The sequence below is a fragment of the Pseudophryne corroboree genome, chromosome 4 (genome assembly GCF_028390025.1).
Source record: "Pseudophryne corroboree isolate aPseCor3 chromosome 4, aPseCor3.hap2, whole genome shotgun sequence".
NCBI classification, from domain to species: domain Eukaryota; kingdom Metazoa; phylum Chordata; class Amphibia; order Anura; family Myobatrachidae; genus Pseudophryne; species Pseudophryne corroboree.
Window position 1 is genome coordinate 188,412,647 of NC_086447.1, and position 22,246 is coordinate 188,434,892.

General features: G+C 44.3%; 1 protein-coding gene across 1 annotated transcript in view; it reads left to right on the forward strand.

The window, feature by feature from the left end:
- LOC134911244 (transcription cofactor HES-6-like) overlaps positions 1 to 22,246 on the forward strand; it is a 39,217-nt gene that overhangs the window by 5,992 nt on the left and 10,979 nt on the right. Inside the window, exon 2 of the mRNA XM_063919543.1 lies at positions 254 to 349. Coding sequence (XP_063775613.1) covers positions 254 to 349 — 96 coding nt within the window. The remainder of the gene's footprint in view (positions 1 to 253; positions 350 to 22,246) is intronic.

A 22,246-nucleotide genomic window follows, 5' to 3' on the forward strand; every position in this document is an offset into this window, starting at 1 on the left:
AATGTCAACAGCCAGTAAAAGCTCTCACTGACTGGAAGGTCCCTTTTCTTGCAATTACAGCCCTAAACAAGCACTGCAGCTGTGCAGGCACCGCCATCTTGTTCCATAAAACCATGTACTTTGGCACTTGCACAATTTGAGAGAACACATTCAAAGAATTTCAGAGCTGTCCCTTGGCTTTTACATAAATACTAAATGCACCTTTTAGCTGAGAGTATCATTACATGATCAGTTCTGTTCTTTCCCTATACAGCTCAGAAAGCCGCTTATTGAACGCAAGAGAAGAGAGAGAATCAACTCCTACCTGGAGCAGCTGAAAGAAACTGTGATAAGGGTATTTCATCTTGATGTAAGTAGCCAGCTGCAGTGGCAAACTCAGGATTTCTAGAGGGGGGTTTCCAAATGTAATCTACAATCTCACACTCTGCGGAACACTGGAGGAAGTGCGGGAGTCTGGGAGAGTGGTAGAAGATCCTAGTAACGCCCATGGATATTAATGTAAACATTGGTCTTTTTATACACTGGATACTGTATGGAATACAGTATTAATATCTAACACACTAGTATAGGCTGTAGCAGACATATTTAAATAATACATAAATACACAAACATAATAGAACCAGTACTGCACGTTCTAAGCACACATTCTCCCACCTCATGGTAAGGCTTCTGTCTCTTCTTCCTGGTAACTACTCTCTGGTCCAGTGCAGTGATTGAGGACTCAGATCCACACATGGCAAACTAGGTAGAATAAGCTGCTACCACTGGGGCATATGCAGCAGCTCTGCTCTGTCCCCTATACTGAATGATGTGGCAGCAGCTCTAGTAGTTGTATTATATACTATTGCTATTGGTGGTCATTCCGAGTTGATCGCTCGTTATTTTTTTTCGCAACGGAGCGATTAGTCGCTAATGCGCATGCGCAATGTCCGCAGTGCGACTGCGCCAAGTAAATTTGCTATTAAGTTTGGAATTTTACTCACGGCATTACAAGGTTTTTTCTTCGTTCTGGTGATCGTAGTGTGATTGACAGGAAGTGGGTGTTTCTGGGCGGAAACTGGCCGTTTTATGGGTGTGTGCGTAAAAACGCTGGCGTTTCTGGGAAAAACGCGGGAGTGTCTGAAGAAACGGGGGAGTGTCTGGGTGAACGCTGGGTGTGTTTGTGACGTCAAACCAGGAACGAAACTGACTGAACTGATCGCAGTGGCAGAGTAAGTCTCGAGCTACTCAGAAACTGCTAAGAAGTGTCTATTCGCAAATCTGCTAATCTTTCGTTCGCAAATCTACTATGCTAAGATTCACTCCCAGTAGGCGGCGGCTTAGCGTGTGCAAAGCTGCTAAAAGCAGCTTGCGAGCGAACAACTCGGAATGAGGGCCATTGTCAGAATTTGAGCCACTGGCCAAGAGGAGGGGGGTTTCCAGGCAACCTGAAACCCCCCCTGCGTTTGCCTATGAGCTGTGTTGATATGTGAAATGTACAGGATAGTATACTAGACCAGGTGAAAGCTGGTTCTATAAGAGCCTCTTCCCTCCACCAAATGCCCTTATACTTACCCCTGCCACAACTCCCTTTTCTCTGTCCCTCTCAGTTGCTATTACCACACGAGATTAGATGCTTTGCGCCTCTGGCTGGAGATATGGGCTGGGCTGAAAACTCTCTCATGTAACCAATGATTATTTGTATACATTGCATAGGGGCATATTCATCATGAAAAAATCGTGCAATGAGAATTTTTAGTTTTCAATTCTCATTGCATTATCTCACAAATTTCATTATGCTCCCTCCGTGTAAACGGCAGCTTGTGAAGAGATTCGGGGGCTGTTCGCCTTCTCAGGATGGTATACAGTTTACAGTTTCACATTCAAACTCCGGAAAAAATACTTTTCTGGAGTTTGATGAATGTCACAATTTCTACATTTCCTGCGGAGTGTAGAAATTGTGACATTTATAGGATAATAAATATGCCCCATAATCAATAGGGAAGAGGCAATAAAATGTACTGATGGAACAGGCAACTCAGAATCAGAATAAGCTTTATTGGCCAGGTATACTTGCGTATACTAGGAATTTTGTCTTTGGTTTGCTACTTTTGAGGCTTCTGGTGGACCCGGCGGGGACGGCCCTGTAACGCCTGCCTGAAGGAAGCAAGTTAATATGCAATTAGCTCCTATCATTTTTACCAATGCCCTTTCACCTTTTTTTTTTTTTTTCTTTTTTAAGTGAAAAGGCATTGGCGAAAAATGCCTCAAAATCAGTGGAAATGGCCCGTGGTTTAGACAGAAAATATGTGCATTTGCCAATCCACGTGTTTTCTGCCCGTCGCATTTTTCACCTAGACGAAAATCCAGCCCTGCTATTGCATAGGGCGAATCCCCATTTGTCCTAAAAATAGCGAAAAGATCAGTTTTTTCACCTAGGCGAAATAAAAACAAAGCTAATTGCAAACCCCCCTTAATCAGCTCCTATGACTGATTGTTTTCCCCTACTGAATTCCATCTGCCTTCTACAGAATTTATTTCTTTTAAAGAGTCTCATTAGCTGCAATGATGTAGAGAGGCCTAGAAATATACCCATCATACCTGTAGCTGGGATTGTCAGACTGGTAAAACCCAACATAGCTACTACCAGAGCACACACTAAGAAAGTAGACCAATGCTCATACTGGGTGTACTACGATATACCGGCGCTCAAGATCCCGGTGGCCAGCATACCGGTGCTGGGATCCCAACTGCTGGAATGGCGGCAGCGGGGGTGAGCGCAAAAGAGCCCCAAGAGGGAGAATAGTTGATGGTATCCCAGCGGTATCCCACTGGCGTATCTATTATGGGTGCAGTGTGTGCGGTGCACACGGGCCCCTAGGTCCAGAGGGGGCCCACACTGCACCCATTTCTTCTATATACTTACCTTTCTGGTGTCTGGGTGTGGGCCCCTTCTTCTCCCGAGGCCCATAGCCAGCAGCCGCAGCAGCGCTGTTAGTGCTCTGTCTGAGCACTAGAGACTCTGGCACAGTGCCAGAGTCTACAGCACATGCGCAGGTCTCCGGAAAAATGGCCACCGCGCCATTTTTTTGGAGACTTGCGCATGCGCTGTAGACTCTGGCACTGTGCCAGAGTCTCTAGCGCTCAGACAGAGCACTAACAGCACTGCTACCGGCTACGGAATGGGAGAGGAGGCCCACACCCGGAGACTGCACACGGGTCCCCTCCTCTCTAGATACGCCCCTGGATCCCGGCACCGGTATGCAGAGCACCAGGATCCCGACAGCCGGGATATCGAGTGCTTCCTGTTCATATTAAAGGTAATGACAGCCACTAACTATTACTTTGGTGATTCTGGACGGGATGTACTAAACTGAAAATGCGGTAAAAAGAAACAAAAAACTGCTGTTTTTTCAGACACTGGCCACATTTCCCGTATGTACCAAGCACTGGAATGTGATGCATACCAGGACATGCATGCAGTTGGTAACCCTATAAAAACCTATGTGCTTCTTTCCACATTTTGCTCTGAGAAGGATCTAATTGGATCCCTCTCAGCACACCCTGTGGCCGCAGCGTCTTTCTGCTCATGCACAGAGGGACTCCAGGGGCCAAAACCCGGAAGTCCACTGATTGCAAAGGACAGCTCTTATCGAGACAGCTGTCCTTTGAGATACTAATCGCATATGTTAGTACATCCCACCCTCAATGAGGTGAAAACTACAAGGATGTGTGTGCTTAGGTAGTTATATTGCCTACTGGTTATACTATGTATGTATTAGTATTTATTATGGCATGTTTAACCTTTTTTGATCACTTATTTATTAAATATGTTTGGTACAGAAACTTTGTTTTTCTTACTCTCTAAAATTTCCCATAGGAATCTATCAGGCTGGAATGGTAATGATAATACCATTCCAGCCTGATAGATTCCTATGGGAAATTTTTTGAAGAGACATGATTAGTTCCTTGCACTACAGTGAAGTATGGAGATAGGGGCTATAAGCAGAATTTTTGCCTATGTTAACAATGGTCTTTAGTATAGGCTGTAGGTTAGAGAGTAAGAAAAACAAAGTTTCTGTATCAAACATATTTAATAAATAAGTGATCAAAAAAGGTTAAACATGCCATAATAAATACTAATACATACATAGTATAACCAGTAGGCAATATAACTACTTAAGCACACACATTCTCCCACCTCATGGCAAGATGCCTGTCTCTTCTTACTGGCAGCTGTTCTCCGGCCTGGTGTATGCTAATTGAGTGCTCAGATCCACACACACAGCACACTTGCAAGGAGAAACTGCTGCCACTGGGCATGCACATCAGCTCTATTCCATCCTTTTTACTGTATGTTGTGGCCACCGCTATAGTAAAATCGTATTATGTACTACTGCTATTGTGGTCATATTTTCTTGTTGCTGGCTTTGCAAGAAGGGAGTGTCCAGGCAATTGTATTCACCCGCCCCTTGCGTTTGCCTATAGGACCTGCTTTAATTTGCTTATTTCCTTCTGTTATGTACTGCTGTGCGTGACAGACCAAATTAAGTTTTTCTTGGGCTTTAATTATTGAAAATACAATTATATTGTAAATCTAGAGTCTGACCTAAACATTTTCCATGTAGATAGACATGTAAATTAGCATTAAATTAAGAGTTCTGCTTTCAACCATTTTTCTTTAGGTTGTACTCATAAAGGATCCATGAAAACATTCATATTTAATATAATAATTGTCAGCCAGTTTAAGGCTGTGTAGCAGGAAGGTTTACAATAAAGCCAATCTATTTATCAATAGCAGTTCATTTAATATCTTATTATATACTTATAATTGAATGCAATATTAATGAGTTTTCCCTTTACATAATTTATTGTCTTGAATGTGGCCTGTTTCTAAACCCAAAGGTGCTATTAAACGTTTCAGTTTTTCTCCAAAAATAGTCTCAATTTAAATTAATCATTACAGTAACAGAAAAGTACAGGATTATCTTATTGCCTGTGCACTGTTCGCCTAGAACGTGCTTCTTTACCAAAGAATAACAGTATAGAAAGTGACTGTGCCGGCCCTCAGCAAGGAACACCCCTAAAGATTTCACTCTCAACCAACTGAACTCCTTCCAACAGCCAGCTCCTACCCGTGTAGACCGCCATTTTTCTTTGTAAACTAATATGCTTTTGAAGAAACCTATCACTTGTGAAAATTGAGGCACAACTATACTTGATGTGTGCCCCTTCAATGCCAAGTTTAAAGAATGTTTTTAGTAAAGGAGAAGGAAATACATATCTACTTGTAATTAATGTTGGTGATGCTTTAGGTATGTATGAAGGGTGAATGTGTATGAAAGAGGGAGTGTATGAGGGTGTGTGTGTGTGTGTGTGTGTGTGTGTGTGTGTGTGTGTGTGTGTGTGTGTGTGTGTGTGTATGGTGTTGAGGATGTATGTGTGAGTGTATGGTGGTATGGATGAGGAATGAGGCCCAGTAACAAGGACATAGGAAAAGGGAATAAGGTGGCTTAGGGAATGGGATGCTAATTAATCCACACATTTGTATTAGTTTTTTTGGGGGGGGATTTTGTCCTATTTTATATCAACTGGATAAAACTTGGGGTGTAAAGAAGGGATGCGGAACACTGACCACCGCCATCCCGAAGGTAAGTATTGGGTTCACTGTGGGGGTTAGGCACTAGAGGGGGGAGGTTAGCCATAGCCGCTACCCCCCCCCCCCCTTCCCGACTCTTAGCCCTAGCTAGCACCCCAGTTTCTTAGCCCTAGCCACCACCCCAGGCGGATTAAGGTTAGGGTAGGGGACAGGGGAGGGGTAAAATAATTAAACTGTCCCCTGTCGGTATTCTCATGGTCAGGATGCCAGTGTCAGTCATGTGACCGCCGCCATCGCGGCCACTGTTAACATGTATCACACCCGTATAGAATATGTCTTCAAACACATTGTTGGATTAGTTTTTGTTCTTTTGGCTTGCTCTTTTTCGTGCCAAGTGAATAAAACTTGTACAGAATATTTTCTTGTTTTAAATATACATGTATTTGTTTTTTACTTTTTGTACTGAATATTTATTATTTATGTACTATTATTTTAAGTATTTATTATGTACTGCTGATGCAAGTTTTTAATAAGAAAACATTACCTACTTTTGAAAAATCATTTCAGGCAGAACCACTGTAATACAGCACACATACTCAGTAATGGCTGTTTTCAGTAGGCCAAAACTTCAATTCCAGCGACTCTATTTTACTACGGTTATGGCTAAAACCAAGTTGGGTTAAAGGACTTCTGACGTCACCAGTGTATAGTGAAAGTACTATCCCACCAGCCTAGCTCCTCCACCTGATGTCAGAGGTCCATTAGGCCACTTGGTTCTAGCATCTACCATTTTACTACTCGCCATCTCCAGCTTCATTAATGTATATTATATATTATAATTAGAAATAACAAATTCTATGCAGTAAAATGGAAGCACAAGGCATTTTCATTACCACCACGTCAATCTTCAGGCTACTTAGATTGATTGAACCTAAAATATATTTATTTTATAAAAATTTCTGAACAAGATTCAATGACAGTAGACATGCTATAAACTGCATTTAATAACTTTTTTTTTTTTTAAATAAGGGTTTTGGCAGAAACATAATACAGGTTGAGTATCCCATATCCAAATATTCCGAAATACAGAATATTCCGAAATACGGAATTTTTTGAGTGAGAGTGAGATAGTAAAACCTTTGTTTTCTGATGGTTAATGTACACAAACTTTGTTTAATACACAAAGTTATTCAAAATATTGTATTAAATGACCTTCAGGCTGTGTGTATAAGGTGTATATGAAACATAAATGAATTGTGTGAATGTACACACACTTTGTTTAATGCATAAAGTTAGTAAAAATATTGGTTAAAATACCTTCAGGCTGTGTGTATAAGGTGTATATGGAACATAAATGCATTCTGTGCTTAGACTTGGGTCCCATCGCCATGATATCTCATTATGGTATGCAATTATTCCGAAATACGGAAAAATCCGATATCCAAAATTCCTCTGGTCCCAAGCATTTTGGATAAGGGAGACTCAACCTGTATATAAGTTAGAAGAACTAAAGAATTATAAAACTTTTCTGCTTCATTGTTTTGAACAAAACTTTATTGCTTCCAGAATAGAGAACAAACACTGATATGATGGTCTTTGTGTTTTGTTTTGTTTTTGTCTTTTGGTAGACAACACTATTGTCTTTCTCCTCCTACTGTTTGGTGTATCTTTTCTGCAAGATATTATCAGGCCCATGTGTCCAGAGACCTATGAACACGGTTGAACTGGCCCACAGTGGTACAGAGGAAACCTGCGGTGGGCCCCACTGACTGAGGGACCACACCCTTCTCTAGGGTTCACATTCCAGACTGTGCACTTGAATTATACATTATACTGCATACAGATGGAGCCACGCTAGTCGTGGCTCTGTCTGTGACTAGGCCCTGGACGCTGTGTCTCCGTCTGGTCAGGCGTGCCAGCCCGTGACGGAGATGCATCCCATTCACTTGAATGGGGAGAGTCTCCGTCCGGGCAACCGCGCACGCCCAGGCAGAGACGCTTTGAATGGGAAGCGTCTATGTGCACTCCCAGCGTAACTAGGTGGACGGATCGCCTAGTCACGTCGGGAGTGCATGTTTGCGATGGGGCTGCTATAGATAAGAGCGGCTCCATTTGTAAGTCTATGGTGTATTTTCTACAGTGCATTGCTGTTATTAATCTGGTACATTATCATGCCTTTACTAGCAGTATTTACTATGTATGTTTATAAATGGGACCAGAACATGCACACTCTAATTGTTAGTCAAGCCTCTGTGGTGCCTGGCCACACCCCAAGCATGGGCCCCTTCCACTGCATTCCCCCAGTGGGCCCATCATGCTTCAGTCCAATACTGCCCATGAGATTGATTTGGAATAAGGCGTCATAGATGCCTATACGTGCTTTAATGTGATCACTGATATTTATATAATATTGTAAGGTTTTTTTATTTTGAAGCTGGATTCGAAGTCGGTATATTGCTACTGGCAGACACAGATTCCAACTAAAAATTGTCTCTACTCATACTTAACCTACTTTCCTGGAACTGCCGGGAGACTTCAGTGACACTCCCCAGTCGCCCGGAAAAGAAATTATGTATCTCAGATCTGGGCCGGTTAAAATTTTACTTGTACTTCGACTGTTTTGTGCTTTATATAGAAGGCCAAGGCCCCATACTGCAATAGAAAAGAACAGGGTTGCGCCTGTGAGCCAATCACTTGAAAAATATGCACTGGTGGTTTAATAAAAATAACAATAAATTTATTTAAAAACACATATACAAATAATCAATATTAAAAACAATTCTTTGATAGGTATACTTGAACCTCAGAAGCAACATAGGAGAGTGTATCCATATGTGGCAATAAAGACACTCATTTGTGTAACAATGTCAGTTAGACTTTGTGCCCAGAGTGACTGGACACACACTAGGGGAGCTCTACTGAGTTTCTCTAGAAAGACTTTTGTTAGGTTTTTTATTTTCAGGGAGACCTGCTGGCTACAGGCTCCCTGCATCGTGGGAGTGAGGGGAGAGAAGTCAGACCTACTTCTGCTTAGTTCAAGGGCTCTGCTTCTTAGGCTACTGGACACCATTAGCTCCAGAGGGTTCGATCACTTGGTTCGCCTAGCTGCTTGTTCCCGGAGCCACGCCGTCACCCCCCTCACAGAAGCCAGAAGACAGAAGCCAGGTGAGTATTAGAAGAACCGAAGACTTCAGACGGCAGAAGACTTCAGTAACGGAGGTACAGCGCAGCGGTAGCGCTGCGCTCCATGCTCCCACACACATCACCAACGGCACTTGCAGGGTGCAGGGCGCTGGGGGGGAGCGCCCTGGGCAGCAGTTACTGGGGTATTTGGGACTGGCTAAAGGCATATTCGGTGCCCGGGCACCGTATATAATACCCCGGCCAGTATAAATAATTCAAATTTGAGTGGGATTGAAGCGCGCCAGGAAGAGGCGGGGCTTAGCCGCACAGCTCACCAGCGCCATTTTCTTTTCTCCACAGCCCCTGCAGAGAACGCTGGCCCGGGACCTCCATGCTCCTCACAAGTAAAAGGGAGCAAAACGGGGGGGGGGGGGGGGGCACAGATAATTTGGTGCTTTTCTTGTTATTTTAGCGCTACTGATATATATATATATATATATATATTATACTTGTGTAGTATATAGGCGCTGGGGTGTGGGCTGGCATACTCCCTCTGTGTTTCTCTCTCCAGGCTTCCCTGTAGGCTGTCCCCTTTATTTGGCCAGTGTGAGTGTGGCGGTGTCGGTACTTCGTGTCAGCATGTCGGAGGCGGAGTGTTCCTCCCCAGAAGAAGTTACTGGGGGTGCAGAAAAGGAGCTGGAAATGGCTCTGTCGGCACAGCCGACTGCTGATTGGGTTGCTATGTTAAGTACACTTAATGCTAATGTGGCTTTATTGTCTAAGAGGCTTGATAAATCTGATTCTCAGACACAAACTTGGAGAAAGTCCATGGAGGATGCTTTGGCTCAGGTGCAGACCCCCTCAGGGTCCCAAAAACGTTCATTTACCCAGATGGTAGACACAGATGCCGACACGGACTCTGATTCCGATGTCGAGTTTAATGAGGCTACTTTACACCCAAGGGTAGTTAAGAGTATTCAGTACATGATTGTGGCTATTAAAGATGTTTTACGTATCTCTGATGAACCTGCTGTTCAGGAAACAAGGATTTGCCTATTTAAAGGGAAAAAACCTGAGGTGAAGTTTCCCCCTCTCAAGAAATGAATGCTCTTTGTCAAAAAGCTTAGGAGTCGCCGGACAAAAGGTGGCAGATTCCCAACAGAATTTTTATGGCGTATCTTTTCCCCTCTGATGACAGGGAAAAATGGGAGTCGTCTCCAAATGTCGACAAGGCTCTATCCAGTTTGTCCAAGAAGGTGGCGCTTCCGTCCCCTGACACGGCTGCTCTCAAGGATCCGGCGGATCGCAAGCTGGAGACGTCTTTGAAGGCCATTTTCATTAATACTGGTGCATTGCTCAGACCTGCTGTGGCGTCGGTATGGGTGAGTAGTGCTATTGCTAAATGGGCTGATAATTTAGCTTTTGATATGGATACCCTTGATAAAGATAATATTCTTTTGACTCTTGGTAATATCAAGGACGCTGCAGATTACCTAAAGGATGCGGCGAGAGATGTTGGCCTCTTGGGATCAAGAGCCAATGCCATGGCGGTCTCGGCCAGGAGGGCGCTGTGGATCCATCAATGGAATGCTGATGCCGACTCCAAGACAAATATGGAAGCTCTCCCCATCAAAGGTAGTGTCTTGTTTGGTGACGGCCTGGCTGATCTGGTGTCGACCGCTACTGCGGATAAGTCATATTTTCTTCCTTATGTTCCCGCTCAACAGAAGAAGGGGCCTCATCAGCAGATGCAGTCCTTTCTACCTAATAAATACAAGCGAGGTAAGGGCTCGTCCTTCCTCGCTTCAAAGGGCAGAGGAAGGGGAAAGAAGTCGCCTGCAGGGTCAGGCACCCAGGACCAAAAGTCCTCCCCCACCTCTACCAAGTCCACCGCATGACGCTGGGGCTCCCCTCCAGGAGTCCGTGTCGGTGGGGGACCGTCTCAGAATCTTCAGTCAGGTCTCGTTTCAATCAGCCCTGGATCCTTGGGTCTTATACATAGTGTCCCAAGGGTACAACTGGAGTTTCAGGAGATGCCCCCCCCCCCCCCCCTCCGCCGCTTTTTCAAATTGTCATTGCCAGTTTCTCTTCCGGAAAGAGCAGTAGTAAATGCTGCAATACAAAAGTTGTGTCAAGAAAGGGTCATTGTCCCCGTTCCCCTGTCCCAACGGGGGGAAGGGTTCTATTCGGGCCTCTTTGTCCTACCAAAGCCGGACAGTTCGGTCAGACCGATTCTGAACCTAAAATCCCTCAATCCATACTTGAAAACGTTCAAGTTCAAGATGGAATCTCTTCGAGCTGTGATCTCCAGCCTAGAAGGGGGGGGATTTTATGGCGGCAGTCGACATAAAGGATGCCTACTTACACGTCCCGATATATCCTCCGCATCAGGCCTTCCTGAGATTTGCGGTGCAGGATTGTCATTACCAATTTCAGACGTTGCCGTTTGGGCTTTCCACGGCCCCGTGGGTTTTCACCAAGGTTATGGCAGAAATGATGCTACTCCTTCGCAAGCGAGGGGTCACAATTATCCCGTACTTGGACGATCTCCTGATAAAGGCGAGGTCAGAGGAGCAATTGTCACAGAATGTGGAACTCTCCCTGACGGTTCTCCAAAATCACGGTTGGATTTTAAATTTGCCAAAGTCTCAGTTGATTCCGATGACTCGGCTGCCCTTCCTGGGCATGATCCTAGACACGAAGCTTCAGAGAGTGTTTCTTCCGGAGGACAAAGCTCTCGAAATACAAGGAGCTTGTGAGACCAACAAGTGTGTCGATTCATCAATGCACTCGAGTACTAGGGAAGATGGTGGCGGCGTACGAGGCCATTCCATTTGGCAGGTTTCATGCCAGGGTGTTTCAGTGGGACCTGCTGGACAAATGGTCTGGGTCTCACCTACAAATGCACCGGAAAATAAATCTATCTTCCAGGGCCAGGATCTCTCTCCTGTGGTGGCTGCAAAGCTCTCACCTTCTAGAGGGACGCCATTTCAGAATCCAGGACTGGGTCCTGCTGACCACAGATGCAAGTCTCCGAGGCTGGGGCGCAGTCGCGCAGGGAAGAAGTTTTCAGGGAAAATGGTCAAGCCAGGAATCGTCTCTCCACATAAATGTTCTCAAGTTAAGAGCCATTTACAACAGCCTCCTGCAAGCGAAGAACCTTCTTCAGGGTCTCCCTGTCCTGATCCAGTCGGACAACATCACAGCGGTGGCATACGTAAACCGCCAAGGCGGAACAAGGAGCAGGGCGGCGATGGCGGAAGCCACAAGACTTCTCCGCTGGGCGGAACAGCACGTGAGCGCTCTGTCAGCAGTCTTCCTCCCGGGCGTGGACAACTGGGAAGCAGACTTCCTCAGCAGACACGATCTCCATCCAGGAGAGTGGGCTCTTCATCAAGAGGTATTTGCAGAAGTGACAAGGCGTTGGGGAATTCCTCTGATAGACATGATAGCGTTTCGCCTCAACAAGAAGCTTCCGAGGTATTGTTCCAGGTCAAGGGACCCCCAAGCCTGTGCAGTGGATGCCCTAGTAACTCCGTGGGTGTTTCAGTCGGTGTATGTGTTCCCTCCGCTTCCTCTCATTCCAAAGGTGTTGAGGATCATAAGACAAACAAGGGTTCAGGCAATACTCGTCGTTCCAGATTGGCCGCGGAGGGCCTGGTATCCGGATCTTCAGGAATTACTAGTGGAAGATCCCTGGCCGCTTCCTCTAATAGAGGACCTGTTACTGCAGGGGCCCTGCCTGTTTCCGGACTTACCGCGGCTGCGTTTGACGGCGTGGAAGTTGAACGCCAGATTTTAGCTCGGAAGGGTATTCCCGGGGAAGTCATCCCCACTCTCCTTAAGGCTAGGAAGGAGGTCACGGCGAAACATTATCACCGTATTTGGAGAAAATATGTGTCGTGGTGTGAAACCAAAGCAGCTCCTGCGGAGGAGTTTCACTTGGGTCGTTTCCTCCATTTTTTACAGGCAGGCGTGGATGCGGGCCTGAAATTGGGTTCCATCAAAGTGCAGATTTAGGCTTTATCTATTTTCTTTCAAAAGGAATTGGCCGTCCTTCCTGAGGTTCAGACTTTCGTGAAGGGAGTGCTGCATATCCATCCTCCATTTGTGCCACCCGTGGCGCCGTGGGATCTTGAAGTGGTGTTACAGTTTCTTATGTCTCACTGGTTTGAGCCTTTGCGTAAGGTGGAGTTGAAGTTTCTCACTTGGAAAGTGGTCATGCTTTTGGCTCTGGCGTCTGCCAGACGAGTGTCCGAGTTGGCGGCCTTGTCTCACAAGAGCCCATATTTGATCTTTCATTCGGATAGAGCGGAATTGAGGACTCGTCAACAATTTCTGCCGAAGGTGGTTTCTTCGTTTCACATAAACCAACCTATTGTGGTACCTGTGGCTACGGATGCTGTGGCGGTCCCAAGATCTCTTGATGTTGTAAGAGCTTTGAAAATTTATGTCGCCAGAACGGCTCTTACTAGAAAAACAGAGGCTCTGTTTGTCCTGTATGCTTCCAACAAGATTGGAAATCCTGCTTCTAAGCAAACTATTGCACGCTGGATTTGTAATACGATTCAGCAAGCTCATTCTTCGGCTGGGCTACCGTTGCCGAAGTCAGTGAAGGCCCATTCTACCAGGAAGGTGGGCTCATCTTGGGCGGCTGCCCGAGTAGTCTTGGCACTTCAACTTTGCCGAGCAGCTACTTGGTCGGGTTCAAACACTTTTGCTAAGTTCTACAAGTTTGATACCCTGGCTGATGAGGAACTCATGTTTGCTCAATCGGTGCTGCAGAGTCGTCCGCACTCTCCCGCCCGTTCTGGAGTTTTGGTATAGACCCCATGGTCCTTTTGGAGTCCCCAGCATCCTCTAGGACGTAAGAGAAAATAGGATTTTAATACCTACCGGTAAATCCTTTTCTCCTAGTCCGTAGAGGATGCTGGGCGCCCATCCCAGTGCGGACTGTGCCTTGCAGTTGTATTGATACTGGTTACTTCTGGTTACACGTGGTTTGTGTATCAGTTATGTTCAGCTTGTTGCTGTTGTTAGTTCATACTGTTATCTGGTTTCATGCTACTCCAGTTATACGGTATGTTTGTGGTGTGGGCTGGTATGTTTATCGCCCTTAGTTAACAAAAATCCTTCCCTCGAAATGTCCGTCTCTCCTGGGCACAGTTCCTATAACTGAGGTCTGGGGTAGGGGCATAGAGGGAGGAGCCAGTTCACACCCAGTCAAAGTCTTTTTAGTGTGCCCAAGCTCCTGCAGATCCCGTCTATACCCCATGGTCCTTTTGGAGTCCCCAGCATCCTCTACGGATTACGAGAAAAGGATTTACCGGTAGGTATTAAAATCCTATTTTTTTAGCAGTCCCAATATATGATACAATTCAATCTGATATTGTTATCCAGCTGGAAATTAGAATCCAATGTGCAAATATATAATACAGTATGTAAGACCGTTACCCTCACCAGCTTGTCAGAACCTCAGTCTCAGTATTGTGGTTCACACAGGAGATCCCGCTGCAGTGTGTCTGAGACGCGTGCTGTAACTGAGAGCCGCTGCTCTCTTTATCTCTGCGTCCGGGACCCATTGGATGATGAGAGCAGAGACGCGTCCTCGGTCTGGGCGGCTGATAGCATCCTTGTTCGTCTCAGCAGCTAAGACTTGGCGGCTGGCGGTGTCTTTGCTGATCACAGCGGCGGCAGTAAATTAGACACGAAAGACAAGCGGCCGGGGCTCTTCCCCCAGTGAGGTCAAGCAATCTGCAGGAGTCCTAAACGCGTTTCGTCACTTCCTGTGACTTTTTCAGTAGGTAATATCTTTTAGCTCCAAATTAAATTACATACACCTGTAACTGGTGAAGACCAGCATTGTCAAACCGGTGTTAAAATTAAATACACCTGTAACTGGTGAAGACCAGCATTGTCAAACAGGTGATAAATTCATCTGTTGATAGGTATTCTCAATTGTTCTACAGATTAAAATTAAACCACCAGACAGCATATTTTTTATATATATATATATATATATATATATATATATATAGAAAAAGATTGGAACGGCGGCACTCAGGAAATAAGGCACAAACACAGCCACTTGTATAGGCCAACGTTTCAAAGCTAGTGCTTTTTCGTCAGGGCAATAACAAATAGTAAAACACTCACCCTTAAATGTGCTCCCCCTCACCGTCAAAGTCCGCGCCTCCGGCTTCACTTCCGCTATACAGGTGCTCCAATATGACGTCACCAAGTGCGCCCTTCACCAAGGAAACCAAGTAAACATACATGATAATTACATCAGCGTTACCTACTACATTAAATATATCATACATCAGATGTTATAATCATTCTTGAGGTATATAATCCATACTAGATGCAGGAGGGCATAGTAATGTATCAGAGAAAGCTATTAAACCCAGTTTGTTCATTTAAACCCCGTGGACTCAATGTATCTAAACGAAAAATCCAACGGGATTCACATTGCAGTAACATTTTAGATCTGTTTCCACCCCTTACCAATGGGGGTACATGATCAATAATCATGTGTTTCAAAGCAGTAGGAGAGTGACCAGCCAGGGAAAAATGTCTTGCCACTGGCTGATCACTATGTCCAGACAAAACAGCTTCTCTTATGGCATACCTATGTTGACCCATTCTATCTTTAAATGGGCACTCTGTCTTACCCGTGTAGTATTTGCCACACGGGCAAATAAGAACATACACAATAAATTTTGAAGTGCAAGAGAGTCTGTGTCTAATCTTGAATGCTTGACCCGTAAATGGATTTTTAATGGTGTCACCTGTCTACATATAGCCACAAGTGACACACCCAGTACATTTAAAGCAACCATTTTTGGGTTTTCCCAAAAAAGTCGTGGGTACCTTTTTATCAAAATTAGTAATATCGTTGTGCACAACATAATCACGTATATTCCTACCTCTGGAAAAACTGCACATAATGCGCTTGTTAATTAAGCTAGGCAAATCTTTATCACTAGCTACAATGGGCCAATACGAACGGATTGCTTTCCTCACTTTGTTGCTTGCAACATTGTATCGGTTAGGCCAGATAATCTTATTAGCACCAGATTTCTTAGACTTAGGCTTTAATGTGCTTTCTCTGGGGATGGACATTACTTTCTTTTTAAGTTGTAATAATGTTTGTTTAGCATATCCCCGTGCCATAAACTTGTCTATCATAAGGTCTAATTGCGAAGAGACATCACAATCATCAGAGCATATACGTCTCACGCGCAAAAGCCTTTTTGGATGGTGATAGGAAAAATTGGGAAAAATTGTGATTGATTGATTGATTGTGATGTCTCTTCGGAATTAGACCTTATGATAGACAAGTTTGTGGCACGGGATATGCTAAACAAACATTATTACAACTTAAAAAGAAAGTAATGTCCATCCCCAGAGAAAGCACATTAAAGCCTAAGTCTAAGAAATCTGGTGCTAAAAAGATTATCTGGCCAAACCGATACAATGTTGCAAGCAACAAAGTGAGGAAAGCAATCCGTTCGCATTGGCCCATTGTAGCTAGTGATAAAGATTTGCCTAGCTTAATTAACAAGCGCATTATGTGCAGTTTTTCCAGAGGTAGGAATATACGTGATTATGTTGTGCACAACAATATTACTAATTTTGATAAAAAGGTACCCACAACTTTTTTGGGTAAACCCAAAAATGGTTGCTTTAAATGTACTGGGTGTGTCACTTGTGGCTATATGCAGACAGGTGACACCATTAAAAATCCATTTACGGGTCAAGCATTCAAGATTAGACACAGACTCTCTTGCACTTCCAAATTTATTGTGTATGTTCTTATTTGCCCGTGTGGCAAATACTACACGGGTAAGACAGAGTGCCCATTTAAAGTTAGAATGGGTCAACATAGGTATGCCATAAGAGAAGCTGTTTTGTCTGGACATAGTGATCAGCCAGTGGCAAGACATTTTTCCCTGGCTGGTCACTCTCCTACTGCTTTGAAACACATGATTATTGATCATGTACCCCCATTGGTAAGGGGTGGAAACAGATCTAAAATGTTACTGCAATGTGAATCCCGTTGGATTTTTCGTTTAGATACATTGAGTCCACGGGGTTGAAATGAACAAACTGGGTTTAATAGCTTTCTCTGATACATTACTATGCCCTCCTACATCTAGTATGGATTATATACCTCAAGAATGATTATAACATCTGATGTATGATATATTTAATGTAGTAGGTAACGCTGATGTAATTATCATGTATGTTTACTTGGTTTCCTTGGTGAAGGGCGCACTTGGTGACGTCATATTGGAGCGCCTGTATAGCGGAAGTGAAGCCGGAGGCGCGGACTTTGACGGTGAGGGGGAGCACATTTAAGGGTGAGTGTTTTTACTATTTGTTATTGCCCTGACGAAAAAGCACTAGCTTTGAAACGTTGGCCTATACAAGTGGCTGTGTTTGTGCCTTATTTCCTGAGTGCCGCCGTTCCAATCTTTTTCTACATCACAGTGTCAGCTGTATTTGCGGAAGGCAACGGGGACAGTATCTCAAGTAACAGTGAGTGCCGGACTCTGTGCATATTATGTATATATATATATATATATATATATATATATATATATATATAATACTCTTATAATCGATTACCCAAAAATAAGATAAAATAGATTATAGAATATGGCTGATAAACTTGAATAATTGTAGGAATACAACATTGGCCAATAAATAAACATTTTTCCACCACATGTTTCATGCTACTTAGCAGTGTTAAACCATATATTTGTATTAACCCTTCAGATTCCACAATCATTTTCTCATGCAATTAAATAAAAAACGGCCTATACTTGATTATAATTCTGATAGGGAACTCAAAATGGATCCAAGATCATATAATTTTTTATTTGCTTAGATGCTCTGTTATTTTTAGAGACAAAATAAATATAACAGAGCATTAAGAATAACTACGCCATTTTACAAGCCGACCATCATTTAAATGCTCATATTCCTTTGAAACCAACAGTAATTTTTTAAAAATCTGAAAATCTTAAACACTGGCTCTCTCCCAGTTTCTTTGTACATAATAGAACAAACCACAGCAGCAACAACGAGGCACCCCAGAATGAAGTACGTTTAAACTGGTTACCAAGCAAAGTGAAGGGATGTTTTAAATGTGGCTCCAGATCTTGTATAGCATGTTCATTTATCAGTAATAATGTTCAATATTTTAGTCCCTTTATGAATGAGGAACAATCTGAGATTAAAGCATATATTAACTATAAATCAACCTATGTGATCTATATTCTGCAGTGTAGCTGCAAATTACTGTATGTTGGTAGAACCACCAAAAGTATAAAAGTGAGATTTTTGGACACAGGCGAAACATTCTGAATAGATCGTGTGCACATGGGGGTATATTTACTAAGCTCCCGATTTTGACCGAGATGCCGTTTTTTCTTCAAAGTGTCATCTCGGTTAATCTCGGTCATTTACTAAACACTAATCACGGCAGTGATGAGGGCATTCGTAATTTTTTGCAAGTTCAGGTAAAAAATTACGAATGAATACACCATCGGTCAAAACGCGGCTGTTTAAGTATGAATCTCGGTCATTTACTAAGAAGTGCAAAGCCAAAAAAGAACAAACACTGCCGTGAAAAATTTCAACTCGTAAAAAAGTGCTAAAAAAAAACAGAACTTTTTTTTTAATTCGTGATTGGATAGGCATGCACGGATCCATGAGATCCGTGCATGTATATCAGTGGGAAGGGGTGGGAAAGTGCTTATTTTTTTAAAAAAAATTGCGTGGGGTCCCCCCTCCTAAGCATAACCAGCCTCGGGCTCTTTGAGCCGATCCTGGTTGCAGAAATATGGTGAAAAAAATGACAGGGGTTCCCCCATATTTAAGCAACCAGCATCGGGCTCTGCGCCTGGTCCTGGTCCCAAAAATACGGGGGACAAAAAGAGTAGGGGTCCCCCGTATTTTTAAAACCAGCACCGGGCTCCACTAGCTGGACAGATAATGCCACAGCCGGGGGTCACTTTTATACAGCGCCCTGCGGCCGTGGCATCAAAAATCCAACTAGTCACCCCTGGCCGGGGTACCCTGGGGGAGTGGGAACCCCTTCAATCAAGGGGTCCCCCCCCCCCAGCCACCCAAGGGCCAGGGGTGAAGCCCGAGGCTGTCCCCCCCCATCCAATGGGCTGCGGATGGGAGGGCTGATAGCCTTTGTTGTAAAATAAAAGATATTGTTTTTAGTAGCAGTACTACAAGTCCCAGCAAGCCTCCCCCGCATGCTGGTACTTGGAGAACCACAAGTACCAGCATGTGGCGGAAAAACGGGCCCGCTGGTACCTGTAGTACTACCACTAAAAAAATACCCAAAAAAACACAAGACACACACACCGTGAAAGTATAATTTTATTACATACATACACACATACATACATACTTACCTTATGTTCCCACGCAGGTCGGTCCTCTTCTCCAGTAGAATCCAAGGGGTACCTGTTGAATAAATTCTACTCACGAGATCCAGGGGTCCAGGCTCCTCGGCAAATCCAGGGATAATCCACGTACTTGAATAAAACAAAAAAACGGTTGCCCGACCACGAACTGAAAGGTGACCCATGTTTGCACATGGGTCACCTTCCCACGAATGCCAGAAACCCACTTTGCCTTCTGGCTAAGTGGGTTTCTTCAGCCAATCAGGGAGTGCCACGTTGTAGCACTCTCCTGATCAGCTGTGTGCTCCTGTCCTCACTGACAGGCAGCACGCGGCAGTGTTACAATGTAGCGCCTATGCGCTACATTGTAACCAATGATGGGAACTTTCTGCTCAGCGGTGACGTCACTTTAGGTCAACCGCAGGGCAGAAAGTTCCCATCATTGGTTACAATGTAGCGCATAGGCGCTACATTGTAACACTGCCGTGTGCCGCCTGTCAGTGAGGACAGCAGCACACAGCTGATCAGGAGAGTGCTACAACGTGGCACTCCCTGATTGGCTGAAGAAACCCACTTAGCCAGAAGGCAAAGTGGGTTTCTGGCATTCGTGGGAAGGTGACCCATGTGCAAACATGGGTCACCTTTCAGTTCGTGGTCGGGCAACCGTTTTTTTTGTTTTATTCAAGTACGTGGATTATCCCTGGATTTGCCGAGGAGCCTGGACCCCTGGATCTCGTGAGTAGAATTTATTCAACAGGTACCCCTTGGATTCTACTGGAGAAGAGGACCGACCTGCGTGGGAACATAAGGTAAGTATGTATGTATGTGTGTATGTATGTAATAAAATTATACTTTCACGGTGTGTGTGTCTTGTGTTTTTTTGGGTATTTTTTTAGTGGTAGTACTACAGGTACCAGCGGGCCCGTTTTTCCGCCACATGCTGGTACTTGTGGTTCTCCAAGTACCAGCATGCGGGGGAGGCTTGCTGGGACTTGTAGTACTGCTACTAAAAACAATATCTTTTATTTTACAACAAAGGCTATCAGCCCTCCCATCCGCAGCCCATTGGATGGGGGGGGGACAGCCTCGGGCTTCACCCCTGGCCCTTGGGTGGCTGGGGGGGGGGACCCCTTGATTGAAGGGGTTCCCACTCCCCCAGGGTACCCCGGCCAGGGGTGACTAGTTGGATTTTTGATGCCACGGCCGCAGGGCGCTGTATAAAAGTGACCCCCGGCTGTGGCATTATCTGTCCAGCTAGTGGAGCCCGGTGCTGGTTTTAAAAATACGGGGGACCCCTACTCTTTTTGTCCCCCGTATTTTTGGGACCAGGACCAGGCGCAGAGCCCGATGCTGGTTGCTTAAATATGGGGGAACCCCTGTCATTTTTTTCCCCATATTTCTGCAACCAGGATCGGCTCAAAGAGCCCGAGGCTGGTTATGCTTAGGAGGGGGGATCCCACGCATTTTTTTGGGGGATTTTACATTGTTTAATTAAAAATAAAAAATAAAAAGAACCCCAGCACGGATCACACAGATCCGGCCGAGATTGATTGTAAAAAAAAACGGCAGTGTTTTGCTAATCACTGCCGTAAAATTAGGTAAAAAAAACCGAATGACATCGACATCGGAAGAAAAGAAAAACACGAATACGACAGCTTAGTAAATCCATCGTAATAAATTCAAAAAGTTGCAGTTTTACACTGTCGATGTCATTCGTGATTGAACTTTGACCTATTTTCGGAAATTACGAATGTTAGTAAATGTACCCCACGGAGTTTCAATACATTTTGTAGAATGTCATGCTGGAAATCCCAAGAGTCTCACACTTACAGGGATTGAATGGGTTAAACCCACTGCAAGAGGGGGAGATAGTTTTAGAAAGTTATGTGTACCGGAAAATGGGGGTAATTCCAAGTTGATCGCAGCAGGATTTTTGTTAGCAATTGGGCAAAACCATGTGCACTGCAGGGGAGGCAGATATAACATGTGCAGAGAGAGATAGATTTGGGTGTGGTGAGTTCAATCTGCAATCTAAATTGCAGTGTAAAAATAAAGCAGCCAGTATTTACCCTGCACAGAAACAAAATAACCCACCCAAATCTAACTCTCTCTGAAAATGTTATATCTGCCCCCCCTGCAGTGCACATGGTTTTGCCCAACTGCTAAAAAAATATCCTGCTGCGATCAACTTGGAATTACCCCCATTGTCTGGATACATAAATTAAGGACCCTCGTTCCCGAAGGACTTAATGAATATATTGAGATTGATCTGTAGATCAATCTTTTCATCTTCAATATATCAATATATCTAGTTCCATCTTTGGACCAATCTCCCCCTCTCTTTAGTTTTACATCTATTCTATTTATTTTTATTTCCTTGTTGCTCACGAGTTCTTACTTCGCGGTAGTTTTCTGTTCCCTAATATATTCATACATTTTGTTCTCTACTAGTAATCTGCTAAATGTATTAATCTGCTGATGTATAAAGACCAAACTCATCTAAGATATCTGGTATTATGTGGTTCTGCTATTAGGGCTGGGAAATGGTTTTCTTGCCCTAAAATTGTGAATCATTCCTGATGGTTATTAAACATATATGTATCTATTAAATACGCTGTCTGGTGGTTTAATTTTAATCTGTAGAACAATTGAAAATACCTATCAACAGATGTACAGGTGTATGTTCTAATTTGGAGGTACTGTATATAAGAGCTTCTTGTCTAAAGGAGTATTACCTATTGAAAAAGTCACATGAAGTGATGAAACGCGTTTATGACTCCTGCAGATTGCTTGACCTCACTGGGGGAAGCCTCTCCAACTGACTGTAATACCAAGAGCCCCGGCCGCTTGTCTCTTGTGCATAATTTACTGCCGCTGCTGTGATCAGCAAAGACGCCGCCACCCACCAAGCCTTAGCTGCTGAGACGAACAAGGACGCTATCAGCCGCCCAGACCGAGGACGCTCGGTCAGGACGCGTCTCTGCTCTCATCCTCCCTGTCCCGGACGCAGGAATAAAGAGAGTAGCAGCTCTTAGCTACAGCACGCAACTCAGACACATTGCAGCGGGATCTCCTGTGTGAACTACGATACTGAGTCTGAGGTTCTGACAAGCTG